We start from the raw sequence: 24,480 nt of genomic DNA, 5'->3' as shown, positions 1-24,480 counted from the left end.
AAGGAATGCCTTGAGTGCGCCGTATTTCCCCACAGCCGGGGGGCTTCCAGTAGCCCCATAGCTCGGGCCGTCGTCTGGGCATCCAACGCCGCCACCACATGGAAATACCTCGTAACGTCCCGCGTTATTCCTCCCAGCTCGAACTGGGCTTCAATGTGCTGAAACCATGGCCGGGGACTGTGTTGCCAAAACTCGGGCAACTTCACCGTTGCTGCTGAGATGCTAGCGCTAATATGAGCCATCCCGTTAGCATCACCCGGAGCCGGAGCGGTGTCGTCATCGCTTTGGGTCGACATGTTCGTTGTCAACGTGCGGGGTCACCAATGTGGGAGTGCAGGAATGAGGAGACGGAGAGATCAAGTCGAGTCAATTCCGTTTACTCGCCACACAAAACGACACCGATACAACAGTCTCTCGTGGCAACCAGCTAACCACTAGGTTGCTGCAAACATGGCTCCACCCCGGAAACTCTAAGCAGTGCCTACGTCAGTACTCTGAATGTCTGCCTTAAAGGAGCAGCAGCCCCTGCTGAATCTACCCTCAATTGTGTATCACCACAGGTATATTTTCAATAACCCATGTCAGCATCGCTGTATTATATTGTTGATTTTGACCAAGGTTCCCCATGGTGTTCTTTTATCCAGGCTTTTTCGGGGGTTCTGTATGGGCTCCTGGGGGTCGCAGGGCGGCCAGGGACATGCCCCGGGGCCGGGAGAACCGCCCCATGATTTTTTTTAACCTTCGGACCAGAACTTTGCTGTACTTCCTCATTCCACCACCAAGTCTCCTTGTCTTCCTTCCTCTGTCCTGATGACACACCAAGTGCCTTCCTAGCTGTCTCCCTCACTATTTCTGCAGTGGTTGCCCAGTCATCTGGCAACTCTTCACTACCACCCAGTGCCTGTCTTAACTCCTGCCTGAACTCCACACAACAGTCTTTCTTCTTCAACTTCCACCATTTGATCTTCATCTGTGTCTTCACTCGCTTCCTCTTCTTGGTCTCCAAAGTCATCATACAGACCACCATCCGATGCTGCCTAGCTACGTTCTCCCCTGTCATCACCTTGCAGTCTCCAATCCCTTTTAGATCGCGCCTTCTACATAAGATATAGTTGACCTGTGTGCACTTTCCTCCACTCTTGTACGTCACCCTGTGTTCCTCCCTCTTCTTGAAATACTCTTCTCTCTTCTTCCACCCATAACAACCACAAGGAAACTCAAAACCAGTGTAGAAAAACACCACTAAGTGCACAAACATTACAAAAGGCACAGAACATAAGGCACTACAGGATAGAACAGTAACAGAACCTGAAACACGCTGCAAAGGCAGAACACACAGACCCTGAAGGAATTATGGGAATGTCCAACAGTGGCGTGGATGAATAAACAAGAACGCTACAAAGCAACAAAGTCCTTCAACCACGTGGGAGGTCTGCGGGAGCGGCTGGAACACCGAGGAGCCCCACCTGAATAGTCCCATGGGTTTCTTCATCATGCTTATCACTAATTTGACCAGCAGAGTGTTCGTCAGGAGGAACATAATTGAGAACTCCAGTGGGCAGAAAGGGCGCTGGAGCATGCTCGGATATGGCAGGGAGAATGTTGGGTCCCTGGGGAGGGGAGACATCAGTATCCGTTTCAGATGTGTCCTCGTCTGCGTCATCACAGAAGATCACGTCAGCAGCGTCTCTCGCCACCTGGTAGCAATCACTCAATCGATCCCTGTACGAAGTGCGACGGAGTTGGGTACTTGTGAACTTCTGCACGTTGCACCGTGACCCATCAACGCTGATGACAAGGTATCTGTCTCGGGCTCTAGACTTATTTCGATTGCTATAGACATATACAAGGTCGCCAGGACGGACTATGAAAGGCGATGCAACATAACCAGTGGGAGATTTGGCTTTCATGCCATTTTTTCATTTAATGATGTCCCGGTCGTTGATAGGCAACTAATTGTGGGAGAACTGGTCCCTCTGTAATAGCATCTCACGGGCAGACAAACCGCGGAATCTGATGCGGCTGTTCAAGTGGGCAGTGGCAACTGACAGAAACAGGGGGGGGGGGGTGACAGCTCTGCAATTGGCCTCAAGACGCAGTATTTAGCCCTGGTGCTCCTGAATGGCCTTCTCAGCGACAGGATTTTTATTGATGTTCCTAGTGTTGCCGACCTCAACAGTCAGCCTATGCCTGGCAAGTGCCGTGTCGCCACCCAACGCCACAAAGCCAGGAGCCGGGTCAGTTCTGATCACAACAAATAGACCATCCAGCAGCCGCAAGCCAATATACAAGCAAATCAGCGCATCATGAAGGGTCTGGAGCATCACGAAGGGTCTGCCGTTCATCTTCAATGAGAGTGGACGCCGTGAAAGAGGTGACACGCTCACGGACCACAAGAATGAGCTGGTGCTCACATTTGAACACATTGCCTGCAAAGGATGCACCGACGATGACTGGCGGATCACATGTTGACTGGTCCACCACAAAGGCAGGGGCATTCTTAAGTGCAGCACATTGGTGACAACCCTCAGTGACACGTTGCATCTATGTCCAGAGCATAGAAATACCATTGCATAACCAATCTCAGCTGGCCAGCTGTAGGGTGATCAAGTTTTATATGAAGGGACATAAGGAGGTCATCCAGGACCAACCTTCGAATTGATAGTCAGCTGAGGAACCAAGGGGGGTATGGTGACACACCACTAAAAGACCATCGTTGGATAATGTGGCTACATTCAGGTAACGTTTAACATCACGTATGTTAGTTAGCTTCTTTGAGGGGAGGGTGCCTTGGTGGAGGTGAGCACATGTCCTTCGGAGGTCAGAGCACTCAGCCTGTATGGCCAGCCATGCTGATCTGTTGGTAAAGGGGAGTTTTGGGGATCCCTGAAGAATGCCCTCAGCCGTAACCTGGTGAACAACAGACTCCACAGAGGTGCGGATGAAAGTGTAGATCTGGCAGGTGGTATTGTCAGTCAGGAGCATTGCGCCTGGCAAAATCAGAAGGCAGTATCACTGTACCAGCTACATGCCGAATGGAGACTTGAAGGGAGACTTCTGTCTTCTGGCTGTAGACAGAAAGGTAGTTACACGGGGGCTAGCTGAGAACTCTCCTCTGCATAGCTTTTCAAAGGCTTGTACGCAAAGCTTGCTGTTTGTTAACACACAGGTTTTCTTTGAGGACTGGATTATGTATGGGCTAAAGTGCTTCAGTGCAGCAGCAATAGATAGGGCCTCTACCTCGCATGGTAGCCAAATAGGCTGGTTCTTGCAGAGTTTAGCACTAAAGTAGCCTGCAATTTTCACTGAATTTTGACGAGTGATATAAAGTGTGGCTCCAAGACCAGGCTCCCTGACTGCACCATCAGTGACGATCCAGAGCTGGTCCTCTGGTTGAGGCAATGTAATTGAGTGGTTAGTGGCCAGGGCTTTCCGTGCATTGTTGAAGGTAAACAGAAGTTCATCTGACCACGTTATCACATCCTTTGACTCACGGCCAGCAATGATGTCATCCAGTGGGGCCAGGACGGATGCACAGCCCTTAATCACACGGGCAAGTACCTTGTATGAACCAATGAATGATCGAAGGCCAGCCACATTCTTAGGAGGGGAGCATGCAGCTAATGCAGCAACACGGTGGGGGCTGGCCTGGGTGGTCTCATGACGCCACAACCAGCCCAGGATGTTTGTTTGATGAGGGGCACCAACTGTCTTTGCAGCCGATAAGTTGAGTCCACAATGTCGCTATGCTGACAACAATCCCTTCCAGACACCAAGCAGATCTTCAAGAGTATGTGCCCCACAATACAAATCATCCGTAACCTTGGCCACTTTACCCTGTCCCCGTGGCCAGATTAACCCACCAGGGGGCCCCGGGGCACGCACGTCCATTGCCCCCCCCCCCCCGCCCCGTCTAGACTAGCTTGGTCTAGTCAGAAAGGCACGAACTGATGAAGCCTCTTGAATGAGAGGCGAAACGTTTTCACGGACATTCTGTTTTTAGTTTTTCTCTCAAAGTGATAGGAATATTTCTAAGTGAGTGGATATGAAAATCTACTTAAACATCTCATCTCATCTCATCTTCAGCCGCTTTTCCGTACTCCAGATGTCCCTCTCCCCAGCAATACCCTCCAGCTCCTGGGGATCCCAAGGCGTTCCCAGGCCAGATTTGACATGAAGGCCCTCAAGCGTGTTCTGGGTCTACCCCGGGGTCTCCCCCAAGTTGGCCGTGCCTGGTAAACCTCCAAAGGAAGGCGCCCAGGAGGCATCCTAATCAGATGCCCGAACCACCCCAACTGGCTCCTTTCGACACGAAGGAGCACCAGCTCTTCTCCAAACTCCCTCCGGATGTCCCAGCTCCTCACCCTATCTCTAAGGCTGAGCCCAGACACCCTACCGGAGGAAACTCATTTCAGCCGCTTGTATCCGCGATCTCACCCTTTCGGTCACTATCCAAAGCTCATGACCATAGGTGAGGATTGGATCGAAGATTGACTGGTAAATTGAGAGCTTTGCCTCCCGGCTCAGCTCCGTCTTTGCCACAATGGTCCGGTACAACGTCCGCATTACTGCTGATGCTGCACCAATCCGCCTGTCAATCTCCCGCTCCATCCTACCCTCCTGGACAAGACCCCGAGATATTTGAACTCCTTCACTTGAGGCAACAACTCATCTCCAACCTGGAGGGAGCAAACCACCATTTTCCGGTAGAGAACCATGGCCTCAGACTTGGAGGTGCTGACTCTCATCCCGGCCATTTCACACTCAGCTGCAAACTGCCCCAGTGCGTGCCGGAGGTCGCGTGCTGGTGAAGCCAACAAAACCACATCATCTGCCAAGAGCAGAGATTAATTTCTGAGGTTCCCAAAACGGACACACTCCTCACCTTGGCTGCGCCTTGAGATCATGTCCATGAATATCTCAAATAGAATCGGAGACAAGGGACAACCTTGGCGGAGTCCGACACCCACCGAAAACGCGTTTGACTTTGTGCCAAGATGTGGGCACAGCTCTCACTTTGGTTATACAAGGACCGGATGGCTTGTAGCAACTGTCCCGGGGTGCACGGTCATGAGCCTTCTCAAGGCTTACAAAACACATGTAGACTGGCTGGTCAAACTCCCATGCCCCCCTCAGCACTTCCGCAAGGGTAAAGAGTTAGTCCGTTGTTCCACAGCCAGGACGGAATCCGCATTGTTCCTCCTGGATCTGAGGTTCAGCAATCGGTCAGAGCCTCCTTTCGAGCAGACTTTCGAGTAGACTTTCCCAGGGAGGCTGAACAATGTGATGCCCCGATAATTGGAGCACACCCTCCGGTCCCCCTTTTTGAATATGAGAACCACCACCCCAGTCTGACACTCCACAGGTACTGTCCCCGACCTCCATGCGACACTGAAGAGGCGTGTCAACCAAGACAGCCCAACAATGTCCAGAGCCTTCAGCATCAGGGCCAATCTCATCCACACCCGGCGCCTTGCCACCGAGGAGCTTTTTAAGTCAGGGACCCCTGCCAGGGTTATGGGTTGTGTAAGGGCTGGTATAACTATCCTGACAAACTAAACTAAATAAAAGAGAAGAGCCTTATGGCTGACGCGTGTTCCACTTTTCTGTTTAGTCCAAGAGTGATTCTTCCTTTGCGTTTTAAATATTTATTTAAACTGGCTAGAAGACATACAGTGAAATAATGAATTGCATCCATTAATTAATAACCTTTATCCTGACCTAATACACGTATGCACAAATACACGTAGGCTATGCACGTTCAGAAAAACCGTGTGGCACCAGTCCTCCCTCTAGGTAACTCGATATTCCGCTTACTTCCCTTAACCAGAGCGCGTTAACCCAGGAACACTCTTCTTAAAGTGACATGCACCTATTGAAGACTAAAGAGCAAACTTAATACATACATAAATAACGCAGTTACCTAAAGTATGCAATGTGTAAAAAAATATGTATTTAAACTAATTGTTCAAATTACTAATTAAAACATTAATTATTAACCATTAGGAGACATTTGGCTCCTATATTACAAGCCCCTAATTGTTCTGATAATGCTAAAGTCTACCGCATCCATAACAAATTCCATATCAATTACATCAATACGCAAAATGAACAGGCATTTGTATTATCAAACATCTGACCTTACAAAATATGAAAAGGAAGTGCTTGGTAAGCACACAGTCCAATATTTCGCCAGTCAGCTTGACAGGTCCATTTTCTGAAAGGAGAGAGAGAGAGAGAGAGAGAGAGAGAGAGAGAGAGAGAGAGAGAGAGAGAGAGAGAGAGAGAGAGAGAGAGAAGAGAAGAGACAGACAGAGGTTTCCAGCACATGGCTCATCGTGGGGGCTCAGTCTTTACCACCTGCCCATTCAGATTCCATGAGGAGACAGATCTTTGTGATGTGTCTGTCCAAGATGTTGGTCTTTGTCTTGATGCGAACTCTGCGAACAAGCCCCTTCGTGTCTGGAATCGCCTCAATGACTTTTCCCATAATTCACGAATTTCTTGGAGCACAGTCATCCGCCAGAAGAACCACATCTCCTTCTGCAAAGTTTCTTGATGCTGTGGACCGTCGTTGCCGCTCCTGGAGTTGAGGTAGGTACTCTTTAATCCATCTCTTCCAAAACAAATCCGACATATATTGCACCTGCCCTCATCTACGCCGTGAGTAGAGATCATCCTTGTCGAATAATCATGGTGGTAATGATGGTTTCACCTTCAGCAGCAGGAGATGATTATGCACCAGTCCCTCCAAGTCATCTGGGTCACCAGATGACTTTGTGATAAGTCGGCTGTTGATGATCAACTCAACCTCACATAAGACTGTGTGAATGTTTCCTTCATCAAGGACTTGTTCTCTCACAGTGGAATTCAGCACCTTTCTAACTGATCTTATTAACCGCTCCCACACTCCGCCATTATGAGAAACTTTGGGATGGTTAAATGTCCATTTAATCCCATATTGATGAAACAAATGCTGAAATTTGGAGGTGTTCCAGTCAGCAATGGCTGCCTTCAGCTCACGATTTGCCCCAACAAAGTTCGTCCCATTATCTGAACAAAGCTCTTTCACTTGTCCTCTCCTTGCTGTGAAGTGCTGGACTGCGTTTGTGCATGAGTCTGTGTCCAATGATGAGGCAAGCTCAATGTGAGCTGCGCGAACAGCTAAACAAGTGAATATAACACCATATCTCTGTGTGAGGCTTCTTCCACGTTTCACCTCAAATGGTGCGAAATAGTCCACCCCAACTCTGGTGAAGGGTGGATCATCTGGCATGAACTGATCTCGTGGAAGATCAGCCATTAGTTGTTTCCCAACTGTTCCATGTAAGCGACGGCATGTAACACACTTTGAGAGAACCTTTCGAATGGCTGTGTTGGCACTAGGGATCCAAAATCTCTGTCGCAGTTCGGAGAGCATATGATTGCGGCCTCCATGTCCAGTTTCCTCATTGATCTGTCATAGAACTACATCAACAATGGGAAAGTCTCTAGACAGAATGACAGGCTGCTTACAACTTTCTGGCATAGCCGCTCGACATAGCCTTCCACCAACTCGCAACAGACCATCTTGAAACACAGCGTTCAGCTTATACAAGTGGCTACTGCGCTTCACATTCTGTCCATTGAGTAGAGCTAAAATCTCATCAGAGAACTTATCTTTCTGACATAATTTGATCACATCAAGCTCTGCTTCGTTGAGGTCTTCCACTGAAATGCATGTATGCTTGAAGATTGCTTTAAAACTATCAATATCCCTTTGGATCAGCTGGACCTGTTGACCATTGGCTGCACACAGCTCTTTACGTTTTCGACAGAGCCCCAAAAATAAAGCTTTGAGCTTCAAGAACCAGGCCACACTTCGTCTCAGCTTCATCCACGATGAGAAATGGTTAATCAGTCTCTTGAATGTAGTCATATTTTCTTCCACCTTTTACGGAATTTACCTTGACTCTTTTGATCTCAGGATCATCTGAACTGATTTCTGTATGACTCACTGGAATCCTTGGCCAGTACTCAACTGGACCGAAGAGGAAATCTGGACCGGACAGCCAAGCTTTGTTCTTCATGAATTCTTCCACCTTTTGCCCCCTTGAGGCGCAGTCGGCTGGATTATTATCAGTGGTGACGTGTATCCACTGTTCTACTTCAGAGCCTTTCAGAATAGCTGGAACTCTGTTCACAACAAATGTACGGAAATGCGTGATCTCAATATGGCGAGATACCTGGGTACCACTGTACTGTCAGTCCAAAAGATCGACTCTGCAAGATCCAGTTGTAGCTCTCTTCTCAAAACACCATCCATTTTCACAGCTACTGTCACTGCAGTCAGCTCCATATGGGGAATGGTAGGTTGCCTGAGAGGCGCCACTCTGGATTTGCCCATCATAAATGCATAATGCATCTTGTTATCCATGTTCCGCAACAAAAGGTAACTGACTGACCCATATACGTCTTCATTTGCATCGGCAAAGTGATGTAATTGCACGAATGCATGTACTCCAAAACTCTCAGGTTTCAGACATCTTGGAACTGAGAAGTGTTCCAAAGCTGGAAGGCCAGCTAACCAGTCAGAACACCTCTTCTTAATGTGTTCAGGTAGGTCGTCATCCCATCCGATCTTCAGTCTGCATAGGTCTTGCAGAATAGTCTTTGCTGGCAAAACCACTGTTGCCAGAATGCGTAATGGATCGTAGACTGAACCAACAATGGAAAGCAGTCCTACTCTGGTAAAAGGGTTATCTCTGATGGTGATCTTAAACTTAAATGTGTCTGACTCAACACACCAGATGAGACCAAGGTGTTACGGCTCGCCCACTCCGCGCCGTGGCCCGCCCACCCCGCACCGGCAGCCAATCAGCTCGTCAGGGCCGGGCTTAGTCGTCAGGGCTGGGCTTACGTTTGCTGGTCTCCAAGCGCCCGTTGTCAGTTCGTGCCGTAACCTCCTCACAGGAGTGGTTACTCTTCCCTCCCGGTGCATTTCTCTCCGAGTTTATCTCAGCCCTTGGTTTACTGTTTTCTTTGTGAAGTTTCCCTGTGGAAGTATCCTGCCGTGTTCCCAGTTTGGATTACCCGTGAGTTTTTTTCTTGGACTTCCTGTTTTCTTAGTCGCTCATTGCCCTCCTGTGTTGACCGTTGTATGAGCTCATAATAAAGTACGCCAGATTCAGCTAACCCCATCTCTGCCTGGTGTCGTGCGCTTGGGGTCTTCCACAAACCCTAACAGTACGAACTGACCATGATGACCCCAGCCGGCACAGAGAGCGTACCGACCAGTCCGGTTCAAGCAGCTCTCATCAGACAGATCCAACTGACCAACTCCCACACCCAGCAGCTAGAGGCGGCCTCTGCTACGGTGAGGGATCTTCAGACTCAGGTCCAGCCCCTCCAGGCCTCTGCGGGTAACCTAACGAGCCAGCAGGCGGTGTTGGCGAGCCAACAAGCAGAGATCCTGCGGCAGTTGGAGACCATCACGGCGGCTCTCACCACCCAGCCACCGGGCCAGCCTGCCCCTGGAGTCGTGGGTAACCCGCCCCCTGGGCCAGCTGCCCCAGTTAACCCTGTGGAGCTCAACCCAGTTCCCCGGGAACCCTGCCTCTCCAGCCCACGACCATTTGATGGCGACTTTGAGACCTGTGCCACGTTCATCATGCAGTGTGAGCTGGTCTTCCTGCACCAACCCAGCATGTTCACGTCTGATGCTGCCCGTGTCGCTTACGTGACCAACCTGCTCACAAGCCGAGCAGCCCAGTGGGCCACTGCTTCCTAGTCCATGAGGGCCAGTTTCTGCCTCACCTACGGGGACTTTGTGGCGGAACTACGGAAGGTTTTCCACCATCCAGTCGGTGGCCAGGACCCTGGTGCTCGGCTGAGCAGTTCAGGCTGGCTGCAGCTGACAGCGGATGGAACGACCAGTCACTTCGGGTCACCTTCTGGAGAGGTCTCAGCGAGGCTGTCAAGGACCAGCAAGCCACCCGGGAGGAGCCCACATCCCTCGATGACCTGATCAAACTCGCCATCCACATCGATGGACGCCTCCGGGAGAGGAGGCGTGAGCGAGCCCTGTGTGGATCCCCGTCCATTCCCCAGTCGTCCAGCACTCCTGAGAAGACCCCTACTCCTGCTCGCCCCACTTTCCCTGTGGCCGTTTCTCCCTCCGCGCCCCAGACCACGACGGGGGAGGAACCTATGCAGCTGGGGCACACGCGCCTTAGTCCGGCCGAACGAGAGGCCCGGTTCAAGGAGGGTCAATGCCTCTACTGCGGCCAGAAGGGACATCTGATCAGAGGTTGCCCCACTCGGCCAAAAAACTAGGCTCACTGGGGCCCCGAGATATCCTAGTGAGCCGCCTTTCCTCTTCCCGCTGTCCTGCCCCACAGAACCATCTGGTTAGCGTTACCCTGGCCTGGGCTGACCAGCGGCTCATGGTGGGTGCACTCCTCGACTTGGGAGCTGATGAGTGTTTCCTGGACTCAGAGTTTGCTGCCCAGGCTAACATCCCGCTAGAGACGCTGGAGAAGCCCATGGAGCCTTCACGCTGGACGAGCGCTGCCTGGCCAGCGTCACCCAACGCACCCACCCTGTCTCTCTCACCATAGCAGGGAACCATGTGGAGGGACTTCGGTTCTTCATCATCCAGTTCTCGTTAGTCCCTGTGATCCTAGGGCGCCCCTGGTACGTGCAGCATGAGCCACACACCACAGGAGTGGAGCTCCTCCTGTCATGCCCAGTGTCTCCAGGCTGCTCCCGGCCCATCCCCCCTAATGCCCCGCGGGGGGCGGGGCATTAGGGGCACTCCTCAACAGAGGACAGGTCGGGGGGACCTCTCCTCTGTTGCCCCTGAGAACCATGAGCTAGGTGAGGTTTTCAGCAAGACCCTGGCCCAATCTCTTCCGCCTCATCGGCCTTATGACTGTGCTATCGACCTCCACTCTGGGGCAACCCTTCCCAGGAGTCGTCTGTACAATCTGACCATCCCCGAGAAGGCTGCGATGGACGAGTAAATCTCCGAGTCCTTGGCAGCGGGGCTCATTCAGCCCTCGTCCTCCCAGGTGGCAGCTGGATTCTTTTTCGTGAAGAAGAAGGACGGGGGCCTCCAACCCTGCATTGACTATCACCAACTCAATGAGATAACCATCAAGAACAAGTACCCCCTCCCCCTCATGAGTTCCACCCTTGAGCCCCTCGCCCAGGCTACTGTGTTCACTAAGTTGGACCTCCGGTGTGCCTATCATCTGGTCCGGATCCGGAAGGGGGACGAGTGGAAGACAGCCTTTAAGATGCCCCGGGGTCATTATGAGTACCTGGTCATGCCGTTCGGCCTCACCAATGCTCCGGCGGTATTCCAGGCTCTCATGAATGACATTCTCCGCGACTTGCTCGATGAGTTTGTTGTGGTCTACCTCGATGACATCCTCATCTTCTCCAGGACCCTCGAGGAACATGTCCAGCATGTCCGCCGGGTACTCGAACGTCTTCCCCGGAACCGGCTCTTCGTCAAGACAGAGAAGTGCCGGTTCCATTCCCCTTCCGTTGACTACCTGGGCTTCGTCGTTGAGAGGGGACAGACCCGGGCCGACCCCCACAAGATCCAGGCTGTGGTGGACTGGCCCGATCTCACATCCCGGAAGGAATTACAGAGCTTCCTCGGGTTTGCGAACTTCTATAGGAGGTTCATCAGGAACTACAGCCTCGTGGCAGAACCTCTCACCAGGCTGACCTCCCCCTCCCAGCCGTTCATCTGGTCCCCGGCTGCCCGCTCTGCGTTCCAGTCCCTCAAGGAGAGGTTCACCAGCGCCCCGGTCCTGCTCCACCCAGACCCCAAGAGGCAGTTCATAGTGGAGGTGGACGCTTCGGACACCGGGTTGGGGGCTGTCCTCTCCCAGCGGTCAGCATCTGACCAGAGGGTCCATCCATGCGCCTTCTTCTCACGCCGGTTCCTCCCCGCCGAGGAGAACTATGATGTCGGGAACCGGGAGCTGCTGGCAGTGGTGGCTACTCTGGAGGAGTGGCGCCATTGGCTTGGGAGGGTGGAACAGCCGTTCACCATCTGGACTGATCATAAGAACTTGACGTTCATCCGAGCAACCAAGCGTCTCAATGGTCGGCGGGCACGGTGGGCCAGCTTCCTCAGTCGGTTTGACTTCATGCTGACTTATCGCCCCGGGTCCCGCAACACGAAGGCAGACTCCCTGTCCCGACAACACCCGAGGAGAGAGCCAGCTACAGAGGAGCCGGCTCCCATCCTTCCTGAGGCCAGGGTGGTTGGCGTGGTTACCTGGGGTCAGGCAGGCGTTGCGCTCCCAACCCGCCCCGAGCCACGTTCCTCCACGCCGCCTGTTCGTCCCGGACTCAGTCCGGTCCCGGGTTCTTCAGTTGGGCCATGCCAGTCAGTCTGCTTGCCACCCAGGTGTCCACCGCACCTTCACCTTCCTGGCTCGGCGTTTCTGGTGGCCCACCATGAGGATGGACATCAGGGACTTCGTAAAGGCCTGCTCCGTCTGTACTCGCAGCAAGGCCTCTCCCCAGGCACCCGCGGGTCTATTGCAGCCTCTCCCAACTCCAAGCCGGCCCTGGTCCCATGTGGCGTTGGATTTTGTCTCCGGACTGCCTCCCTCCCATGGTAACACTGTAATCCTGACAGTGGTGGACCGCTTCAGTAAGGGAGTGCAGCTGGTGGCCCTCCCCAAACTCTCATCAGCTTCTGAGACGGCGGACGTTCTGACGAGCCACGTGTTCCGTCTCCACGGCCTTCCCCAGGACGTCGTCTCGGACCGAGGACCCCAGTTCGTCTCCCAGGTATGGCGGGCTTTTTGTAAGGGGTTGGGTGCCTCTGTTAGTCTCTCCTCTGGATATCACCCACAGACTAACGGGCAGACGGAGAGGATGAACCAGAGCGTGGAGTCTGCCCTCCGGTGCGTGGCCACCAAGAAGCCCAGCTCCTGGAGCCGGTTCCTCCCCTGGGTCGAGTATGCCATCAACTCCCTGGTCAGCTCTGCCACCGGCCTCTCACCTTTTGAGGTGTCCCTGGGCTACAAGCCGCCTCTGTTTGCTGCGCAGGAGTCGGAAGTGGCAGTTCCCTCCATGCAGGCCCATCTGAACCAGTGTCGCGTCTGGGAGGTGACCAGAGCCGCTCTGCTCCGGGCAGCTGAGCGCGCCGGTCGGGGAGCCAACCGACGCCGGTCCCCAGCACCTACGTACCAACCAGGTCAAAGGGTGTGGCTGTCCTCGAAGGACCTCCCGCTTCAGTCCACCGCGAAGAATCTGAACCCCCGGTTTGTTGGGCCCTTTGAGATCAGGAAGGTGCTCAGTCGCGCGGCGGTGAGTCTGAAGTTTCCGGCTTCCTTGAAGATCCATCCTGTTTTTCATGTGTCTCGGGTTAAGCCTGTCTCCCACAGTCCTCTGATGCCTCTGGCCCCAGCTCCGCCTCCCCTGAGATCGTGGATGGGCACCCCCAGTGGAAGGTCCGCCGGCTGCTGGACGTCCGGCGCCGAGGACGGGGGTTCCAGTATTTGGTGGACTGGGAAGGCTACGGTCCAGAGGATCGTGGCTGGGTCTCCCGCCAACTCATTCTGGACACTGGGCTGCTCACTGAATTTCATCATTCCAATCCTGACAAGCCGGGCAAGTCGCCTGGTGGCTCCCGTGGAGGGGGGGGGGTACTTTTACGGCTCGCCCACCCCGCGCCGTGGCCCACCCCGCGCCGGCAGCCAATCAGCTCGTCAGGGCCGGGCTTAGTCGTCAGGGCTGGGCTTACGTTTGCTGGTCTCCCAGCGCCCGAAAGTACGCCAGATTAGGCTAACCCCATCTCTGCCTGGTGTCGTGCGCTTGGGGTCTTCCACAAACCCTAACACAAGGGTTCTTTCCAGAGGAAGTTCATCCTGGTCCAGATCTAAGTTCTTCATCTCTCCTGCCAGTTTAGACTTTGGAATAGAGTTGAGCACCTTCCGGCTGTTGCTTACCCATTTGTTGAGACAAAAAACCCCTTTAGCACAGACTTTGATCAGATCCTGACACATTGATATGGCTGCTTCATCTGTAGCAACAGATTTCAGGCAGTCATCCACGTAGAAATTCTGCAACACTGTCTCTACCACTTCAGCTTTGAACTGCCCACTGTGGCTTCCAGCACACTTTCTCAGAGCAAAACTGACACAGCTAGGTGAAGACGTAGCCCCAAACAAGTGTACAATCATTTTGTGCTCAGTCAAGTCTTGGTTACAGTCACCACCTGTCCACCAAAGGAATCTGAGTAAATCAGAGTCGTAATGAGGCACTCTAACCTGATGGAACATTGCTTCCACATCTGCCATGATTGCAACGGGTTCTTGTCTGAATCGGATGACAACGCCAGTTACACTACTGGTCAGGTCTGGACCTTGAATAAGCTGCTCTTTTAAGGAGGTGCCCTGATGGGATGCAGCGCAGTCGAACACAACTCTCAGTTTCTGTTTCACTGGGTGGTATACTGCATGGTGCGGTATATACCACAATTTCCCTTCCCTTCCTTGTGTGTCAATTCTTCATTGGACAACTGCATTGCATAGCCCTTTTGAATAAGCTGTTTCATGAAATTTGTGTATTCCTGTTGAAAGCAGGCATTCCTGATTAACTTCCACTGTGAGTTGTGTGCTCGCTGTTAAGCTATATTGCGATTATTTGGCATATTTACCATTTTGCTCTTTAGAGGTAAACATATGGTGTAATGTCCATCCACCAGTTTAGCTGATTCCATGACCATGTCCATGAACTGATGATCTTCTCTAGACAACTCTACTTCATCATGTTTTCCTCCCTCGGGGAAATCTATCTTGAACGGTTGAAGCCACAGGTTCTCTAAACAGGCCACAGATATACAATTCACCTTTGTCTTTATCGGTTTTCTCATATCTGCGTGACTACAGAGTTCCCTTAAGGACCCAACTGGGGTCCAACCTAGTTTGGTTCTAACAGCGTATGGTCCATTACCAACACTGCTCACCACTTCCCACAGCTCCATAGCTTTGGGTACATTTGCTCCAAAGTCGGCCTCAATTTGAGGGAGATAGATTTGTTTGAGGTAAGACCACCTTTCAACATCCTTCTGCTGGGGTATGTTTTCTTTACCTGTAGGTATTGACCTTTGCATGAAGACATCTGGAAGTTCAAGGAACTCGTCACCTGACAAACTGCTGACCTCCAAGCCAGACACCGCGTAAGTGCATACAGGTTTCTCTTCGTTCATGGTTCTCAGCAGTATGTCAGTCTTCCTTCCACTGAGCTTTAACTTATCCATCAATGCCTTCATACAGAATGTGGCAGAGCTCCCTGGGTCCAGAAAAGCGTAAGTCTGCACCACCACACTTCCCTTCTTTGCTTTGACGTGGACAGGAAATATTGCGAGTGTGCAGTCATCTTCTGCGGCCCCAGTAAGCTCATAACCCTCAGATTCTGCACAGACAAATGCACTCAAAACTGTTTGACCTTTAGTTTTCAGTCCTCTTCTTTGGCTCAGCAACCTTGTTCTTTTTATTAATGTGCAGCAGTGTGGGATGACCTAAAGAACACACCTGAGAGCTCACCTTTACTTTACAGGCTTTGCTCATGTGACCATGCTTCAAGCAGCTAAAACACAGTCCTTTACCTCTCAGGAATTCCAACTTGTCTTTGTGTGGCTTGTCTTTTAGTTTACTACATGACTCTATGGTGTGTTCACCCTTACAGAAGAGACATGTCCTTGTCGTAGGTGTGATGGGATTCGTGTGTTCTGTTTGCACTGCATCTTTCGTTTGATGATCCAATGGTATAGCGCTTGTGATGAACGACTTCTTGATTCCACTTCTTTTCTGTGCTCTATGATCATCTTGTTTAGTTGTGGATCCTTTAGCAATTGTGCCGTCCTTTATATCGTCAAAGACTGGATGAACCACAATTTTGGCCTGTTTGTTTATGAACTCAACCAGATCTTTAAACCTGACTCTCTTGTCGCATTACCCCTGTACACTACACACGACAGCTCTCCACCTTTCACGTAGCTTGTATGGAAGCTTTGCTACAATAGCCTTTAAGTTCACAACATTATCCAGTTCTTCCATGTAACTCACTTCAGTCATGGTATTACAGCACGCCGTTAGAGTGAAAATGCATCTAAAGCTTCTCTATCCTCTGGCTTGATAGGTGTCCAGCTCAAGACCTTGTTCATGTTGGCTACAGCAATCATGTAATCATTCCCAAAATGCTCTTTGAGCAGCTGTTTAGCCCTGCAGTAACCTACATCTGACTTCATATGAAGACAGCTTTTTATCAACTTTTGAGGTGGACCACTAGTGAACTGCTCTAAGAAGTATAGACGGTCCTTATAACTTTCGGTGCGGGATTCTACTCCATGCTCAAAGGCTCTTCCAAAAAGATTGTAGTCTAAAGGATCACCGCTGAAGATAGAGATGTCTAACGGTGGCAAGGTCATTATTTTGTGCTGCTGCACCATCAACTCTGTAATGCTATTCTGGCGTGTCATGACACTGCAGAGCGTTTCTTCTGCATGATCATCTGCAATAAAGTTACGAGACTGACCTACACCAGTGGGCAGGGGACAAAGTGGCCTGAATTCTTCATCTCCGTTTTCTGTGTTGACTATTGGCTCTGCATGTAGTGGTAGAACTCCAGATTAATTAGTCATTCGACATGTAGGATTTACTTACAATAAGCGCACAGTTTCAAAATGTTCTAGTAATTTGATTTTAGTGTCAGAGGCAGCAATAGCAGTTTGTAGTTCTAATTCTTCCCTTTTGCCTTCAACTCAATTAACCGGCGTTCAATATCTTGCTTCTGCTTGAGAGCAGCAGCCTTTGCAAGTAATGTGGCTCTCTCTACCTCAGCCTTGAGGTGCGCTGAGGAAGCACTGGAGGACGCCTTGCTTCCAATGTCTGACCCACAACGTCTACTCTTAATGCTCGAAGCAAATTACGCCATTGATACACTGTCTGTAGGCTTTACCTCTGCATCACAGCGTCTAGCTTGCTCTACCCGCTCCTCGACTGCCTTTATCCACATTTCCCTTTATACGACTTATTTTAGACTCCTATGAATTTTGATCTTCAGAGAACTTGTCGTCAACGATTAATTGTTTTATATTATAATTTAGCTTGTTTATTTCCCCAAGCATTTACGTTAGCATCATCTTCCATTAGCCACTCAAGCTCATTTGCTTGGTTGGTTGGTTAGCTGTCCTAGCATAGTTCTTCTAGACTGTGTTAACCTATGCAGTTTGTCCTCGGCATCCTTTTCCATCATTTTCACATTCCTCTTTTGACGAGGTAGCTCCTCAAACCCTTCTTCCATATTTCCACGTTACTTTGAAACGTCTTCAAATTAAACAATGCTAGTGATACATTTTTTACTGCTTTCCATGATGCCGTTCTTTTTACCGTCGCTCACCAGTGCTCGGGTAATCCTCGTCAGCGAGTTTCCCTGCTGTCCACAATGCCTTAAAGCCGTCTCGATCTTCCTTTACCACTTGGAGCAAGAGTGTTTTTCTGACAAAGATGTAAGGGCTGCTATAACTATCCCCCAAAACCTAAACTAAATAAAAGAGAAGAGCTTTATTGCTGACGTGTGTTCCACTTGTCTGTTTGGTCCAAGAGTGATTCTTCCTTTGCCTTTTAAATATTCATTTAAACTTGCTTGAAGACATACAGTGAAATAATGAATTGCATCCATGAAATAATAACTTTTAACCTGACCCAATACACGTATGCACCAAGCACAAATACACGTAGGCTATGCACATTCAGAAAAACCGTATGGCTCCACTTTTCCCTCTAGGCAACTCGTTATTCCGCTTATTTCCCCTAACCAGAGTGCGTTAACCCAGGAACACTCTTCTCCAGTTCTTAAATTGACATGCACCTACTTAAGACTACACAGCAAACTTAATACAAACATAAAGAAAGCAGTTACCTACCTAAAGTATGTGTAAAAATAAGTATTTAAACTAATTGTTCAAATTACTAATTAAAACATTAACTATTAACCATTAGGAGACATTTGGCTCCTACAGCTGGGGCTTCCCTTGAATCTTCAGACTCTGCCTCCTCCACTGAGGACATGTAGGTCGGATTCAGGAGCTCCTCAAAATGTTCTTTCCACCGCTCGACAACATCCCCAGTCCAGGTCAACAATTCCCTTCCCTGGCTGAACACAGCCGGAGTCAAGCCCTGCTTCCCCTTCCTGAGTCGCTGGATGGTTTGCCAGAACTTCCTTGAGGCCAGCCGAAAGTCCTCCTCCATAGCCTCACCGAATTCCTCCCACACCCGAGTTTATGCTTCGCAACCGCCGAAGCAGCAGCCCTTCTGGCCTCCCTGTACCTGTCTGCTGCTTCAGGAGACCCCTGGGCCAACCAAGTCCGAAAGGCCTCCTTTTTCAGCCTGACGGTTTCCCTCACCACCGGTGTCCACCAGCGGGTTCTTGGGTTGCCACCTCGACAGGCACTGATAACCTTTTGACCACAGCTCCTGCCTGCTGTATCTACAATAGAGGCTTTGAATGTGGCCCACTCAGACTCCATGTCCCAAGCCTCCCTTGGGATACACAAGAACTTCTCCCGGAGGTGGGAGTTGAAGACCTCATGGACGGGCCTCCACCAGACGTTCCCAGTTCACCCCCACTACACGTTTGGGGTGGCCAGGTCTATCCGGCAGCCTTCCCTGCCATCTCATCCTACTCACCACCAGGTGGTGATCAGTTGACAGCTCTGCTACTCTCTTCACCCGAGTGTCCAAAACATATGGCCGCTTATCTGATGATACGACCACAAAGTCTATCATCGATCTTCGGCCTAAGGTGTCCTGGTACCAAGTACACTTATGAACTACCTTATGTTCGAACATGGTGTTTGTTATTGCCAATCCATGACTCACATAGAAGTCCAATAACAAGGCACCGCTCGGGTTCAGACTGGGGAGGCCGTTCCTCCCAATCACGCCCCTCCAGGTTTCTCCATCATTGCCCACGTGAGCGTTGAAGTCCCCCAACAGAACTATAGAGTCCCGAGGTGGAGCCCTATCCATGACACCACCCAGAGACTCCAAGAAGGCCGGATACTCCAAACTGCTAATCAGTGCATAAGTACACACAACATTCAGAGCCTTCCCCCCAGCGACTCGCAGTCATATAGAGACAATCCTCTCATTCCCTGGGGAGAACTCCAACATGGCGGCACTCAACTGGGGACTTGAGTATCTCCACACCCGCCCGATGCCTGTCACCTTGGCCAACTCCGGAAAAATAAAGTTCAGCCCCTCTCCAGGTGTTTGGTACCAGAGCCCATATTATGTGTGGAAGCGAGTCCAACTATATCTAGTTGGTACCGCTCCACCTCCCACACCAGCTCAGGCTCCTTCCCTGCCAGAGAGGTGACATTCCACATCCCGAGGACTAATCTGCGATGCCGGAAGTCAGTACGCCCCGGTCCCCGCCTTTGCCTGCCGCCCGGCCTGCATTGCACCTTACCCCAATTCTCATCCCCACGTGTGGTGGGTCCATGGGGTGGTGGCTCCATGTTGTTGTTTTTGGGCTGGGCCCAACCGGACCCCATGGGCCAAGGCCCGGCCACCAGATGCTCGCCAGGGAGTTCCTCTCTCAGGTCTAGCTCCAGGAGGGGGCCCCGGTTTCCCTTTTCCGGGCGAGGTGCTATAACTCTGCTGGTGTAAATTCATTGGGTTTTTTGGGAATCGCCCTTAGTCTGGCTCCTCCCCTGGGACCAATTTGCCTTGGGTGACCCTACCAGGGGCTATTGCCTCCTACAACAAAGCTCCCAGGATCACCGGGACACACAAACCCCTCCACCACATTAAGGTGATGATTCTCGGAGGAGTCTACTTAAACATGTTAAATATAATGTAGTTGTATAATGCAAATAATTATGAAATAAAAGTGGTTTCTAGTCTGTGTGCCTATCAGCAACTATTAATTATTGGTTCCAAATGGTATTTGGTTGATTTCTGTGTGAATGCTTATACTTCCCGGGTGAGTTGCGCTGGCCAAATGATACCTTATGCAAGCCCTCAAACGTTTGGCGAGCAGGTGACCTGAAGCTGCTGTCTGATTGGTTTCTTCAGATTTTCCATGGGGCACAGTTCTGTGCGCACCAGACACTCCCACTTTTACTGGCAGCAAATTGGTATTGTTTTAATGTTTTTTTATCTAATGTGATTGGACAATTCTCGTGGCTGTCAATCATGTTCACACACCCACCACCACGCCTCGTCTCGACTGTCAATCATTCACCATCTATGAGCCCTGATGAAATCTATAGCCTACGTTGTCCTTCTTAATAACTTTGTGACTGTGTGTACTTTAAAGTAGCTGTGAGGCGTGCTGCTTCAAGGTCAATTGCGCCCCTCCCCCCAAAAAAGAAAATAGCACCAGCCGCCACTTCATTTGCGTGCTATTTTCAATTCAACTGTCCCTTCATCTGTCTGCGGCTGCGTTTGCACTACATCACCGAAAAGACTTTCTCTGTTCTGTGACGGCATCGTCCTCAACCACGTGCACTTTCTTCGATCTACACATCTTAGCGAAGTGGTTCTTTTTCCGTATGCAGGGCAACTGCGTGATGCTTGCTCAGTTCAAAATCTTTTGCAATTAAACTTGCGTGCTTCTTTTTCACTTTCTTTGGTTTTATTTTTCTGTTCATTCCTTCGTGTCTGCTTGTGTTTCACTGCATCTATGTGCTTGCTTTCACGTGCAGAGGTTTGTGCATTACGCTCCTCGTCATGCATTTGCAGAATTTGGGCTTTAGTCGTTTCCGACGCAATCCATATTTGGATAGCTTCTTCAAGAGTCGTGTCAACTTCTCTTAAAACTTTGTCTCATTGCATCTGACGTGATCCCACAGACAACTCTGTCTCCGATAAGGGATTCTTACAATTATCCAAACTTGCATGACTTCGCACTTAGCTTTAGCTCTGGAATGCAATGGCTAATAGACCCGTTATCGCGTGACGTAAAAGCTGCGTTGTAAACAAGATGTGCGCGCAGAACGTGTGGCAAAACATGGCCGAGAAACAACCTATGAAAGTGTATAAAACTTAAAATTAAACGGAGAATATTTAGAAATTTGAGAAAATGGAAATCTGAGAATATGTTGACGGTCTAAACAAGGAAGACAGAGAGTATTACGGGTCGAAACGTGCGCTAAGCACTGGAGAAAAACTTCCCGATCCGTTAGTGAAGGAAAACCAATTTTGCTTCATCAAATCAAATGTAAACCCTTGTAGTGTGGAAATTGCAGGAAAGAAGAGACGGACACTTTCTCTCATTGACTACACGAATGCATGTGTCTTTTATTTCAGACTTGCTAGCCCTTGACTAACAGGTCGGACCCTAGTTGACTCATTAGCGCGGTCGCCCATAGTCCGGGCTGCCCGGGTTCGATTTCCGGCTAAGGCGGATTCCCAGCTGCCCCTGAATATGTTACAACTCTTTCAAGGATGCACTTCCTTGATAAGGAGGAACGCTTATTTAAACAAGGAGTCAAAGAGGCCATCTATGTGAAGAAGGAACAACCATCCCTGAACCGGGGGGCACAGAGTACATCTGTCGCCATCTTATAATGCTGTGATTGCAACTATTCCCCAATCCTCTATGAGTAGTACACATGGCCATTGTAACTGTAGTTAACCCGATAGTTGGTTGGTTCGTTATGCAACTATGCTGTTTATAAGGGTGGGAATACCTGCAGTCAGTTGAGTGGAGGGGTAGCTTAGCTGAGTGAGGAATCATTTCACCCACTAAACCTTGTGTCAGATGAACTGATTCAACTTTCTTTGATTTCCTTACCTAGATTATTGAGCATGCATCAAGACAAGATACTGTTTTTCTTTTGTAAGAGAGTAGGTACACGGTGCCTTTAGGGACTGTGTGCCTGATGTCTTATGCCACTTGATTTTTTTTCTCTTTCAGGATCTGGTTTGAATGATGGCCAGTGGCACAGCATCCATCTGAATGTCATGGATAACTATGCCATGTTGACTATTGATGGAAATGAGGCCTCCACCATCAGAACAGCCATCCCTTTTCAAATCAAGACTGGGGGGACCTACTACTTTGGAGGTAATTGACTCATAAATACAACACTTTTACCGCAGTAACTTTCCATTTTCCGTCAAATAACAGTACAGCTTCAGCATTTTTGACGTGCTGGATGCAGCATGATGTTAACACGCCACAATACTCCTTGTCTCATTTTTCAACACAGTTACCTGCATTTTTCAAATTGGGTGGAAAATAAACAGTTTTTCACTTCTCTTTAAAGATACAATGTGTAACATTTGGCTGTTTAGTGGCATCTGGCAGAGGAGGCACATTACCAGTCTGATATGCAGAGCTATATGTCACATCGACTGAAAGACTGCTGCCCCAAGTGATGGATTAATGTAGCCAAGTGCCTCTACATCCACATTCTTTAAAAAGACAAAATATCAAATACATGTAAGATTGTTATCTTCAAGATATGGTATGTGGCTGGTTTGAACATTGTTAAGATTTTTAATGATATAATAGGGGCCCTGTGATGGCCTGGCGGCCTGTTCAGGGTGTCTCCCCACCTGCTGCCCAATGGCTGCTGGGATAGGCTCCAGCATCTCCGCGACCCCAATTGGGATAAGCAGCTTGGATAATGGATGGATGGATTATCAATAGGACTGTCAAACGATTAGTTTTTTAATTGAATTAATTACATGATATGCTGTTAATTATTTGAATTAATCGCATGAATCAATATTTTCTGAAAAACCCCCAGATGAAGATAATTCGACTCAAACGCATTACATTATTGTGGCACATGAGTACAGCATTGAATAGCAATATCAAAAGAGGATATTAGAAATCCATAAATTGTTTTATTTCGATTCGTTTTTCTAAACTAGTGTAGCGCCATTCAGGACATTCAGATCCGGCCGATTGCGTTCTCGAGAACTGCTCATCTGAACAATTTGACACGCCATACTAGGGTTGCAGAATTTTTCACTACCAATAGGGGACAAAAGGTGGCGTGCCGCGGCGGTGTGGGTATGGTGTTGTGTGACTATACAGTGTATTGTTTTAAGCTATTTGTCATAATGATAGCTAATCTTTTACAGTCAAATTAAAGCTCAATACACAACTCACACAAGCCTCGGTAACATTCGGTAGGTTTAATAATAGTTTGTTAATTTACAGCAGGTTCCTTTAACACAGTCCTTTATTTGAACCTTTACCTATCACCTTTACTATTAGTCAGAACACTTGTGACTCTTGCACTGTAGGTTAGACAACGTTATCCCCTTCTTGTTAATCCTACAAATGACACACTAGAAGTAACAATAGCTTCTGTATGCTGTAGTTTGGCAGAGGAATCAAACAGCAGAGACTCACAGAAGGTGTGCCCTCTGTGTACACAAACAGTGGTAGGGAATGAGTGCTTCTTATTCTTATTCACTTAAACTATGTATAAGTTGGAAATCACAACTTGGACCCTCACAACAACAAAAAACATTTAAAATCAAAAGAGGGAAAGAGGGGCATGCCTCTGCTCATCAAGTCTACTTTTCCATGGGTATTTTTTGTTGCTCTTGACCGGTTCAAGCAGCCTTTCGTCCTTTTGTGCAGCTGGAGAAAAGTCCTTACATGGCAAGTCACAGTTCACAGATATTTGAAGTTCATTTTTGTTCAGCTCTGTGCTACATCTGTTTCTTGAGTCTGACCAGTTAATGGCCGTCAGAGGAGAAATGAGACAATCCTGAACATGCTGATCAAGTTGGCTTTCCCTGTGTTTTGGAAAACTGCCACCCACTTCTCATCGGTGGATTTTGTGGTATCCTGTCTGGCTTTCTGTATTTCCTCCCTGCTAGCACAAAACTCTTCATAGAGTTGGTCCATACTGACTGTCTCTGTCATTTTGAGGGCAGCCACCACCTGCTCCAGGTCAGTGAAGGAGAGCTCCTCGTGTAGGCCGATCAGTTTCATCATTACATTTTCCGATGAGAAATCAAACCACTTGTCAATCTATGCAATGACAGAGTCATAGAACTTCAGAAAGTCCTTTTGCTGCTTCGATCTTTGTGTTGACACTTGTCTGTCCATCAGCTGCTTGGTCTGGTATCCAAAAAAGCTGTCTTGTTTCCACTGAAGCATCTTCGCTTTGAATTTGCCCAACACCTCGTAAACATCTGTGATGCAGAGCATCGTTCTCTCCAGCGAGTGTGTCGAGTGTGTCAAAAACACATCCACACTGTGGAAAAAGCACAGATAAATCTCAGCAGCTCCAGTTTTTTCTTCGTGCTCAAAAATCCTCTTCAGTGCCACAGGACAGGTCTCCGCAAGGGACCTGAAGTATGAGGTGAGAGCTGGCCAGCAGTGCAGGGGACGATCAACAGCTGGATGAAGAGACAGCCGTCACATGCAATCTTCACGCAGAATTTCATGCCACTCAATGTCAACAAAGGCAAATAAATAAATAAA

At 49.5% G+C, this 24,480-nt stretch overlaps 1 protein-coding gene across 1 annotated transcript in view; it reads left to right on the top strand.

The window, feature by feature from the left end:
* The window catches only part of LOC130131967 (contactin-associated protein-like 2), a 285,127-nt gene that overhangs the window by 84,481 nt on the left and 176,166 nt on the right, over nt 1–24,480 (top strand). The window contains exon 9 of the mRNA XM_056301695.1: nt 21,943–22,092. Within this exon, the coding sequence (XP_056157670.1) occupies nt 21,943–22,092 (150 nt within the window). The remainder of the gene's footprint in view (nt 1–21,942; nt 22,093–24,480) is intronic.

Source organism: Lampris incognitus, unplaced genomic scaffold (genome assembly GCF_029633865.1).
Source record: "Lampris incognitus isolate fLamInc1 unplaced genomic scaffold, fLamInc1.hap2 H_2, whole genome shotgun sequence".
NCBI classification, from domain to species: Eukaryota; Metazoa; Chordata; class Actinopteri; order Lampriformes; family Lampridae; genus Lampris; species Lampris incognitus.
This window is presented reverse-complemented; position numbering and strand designations above follow the sequence as displayed.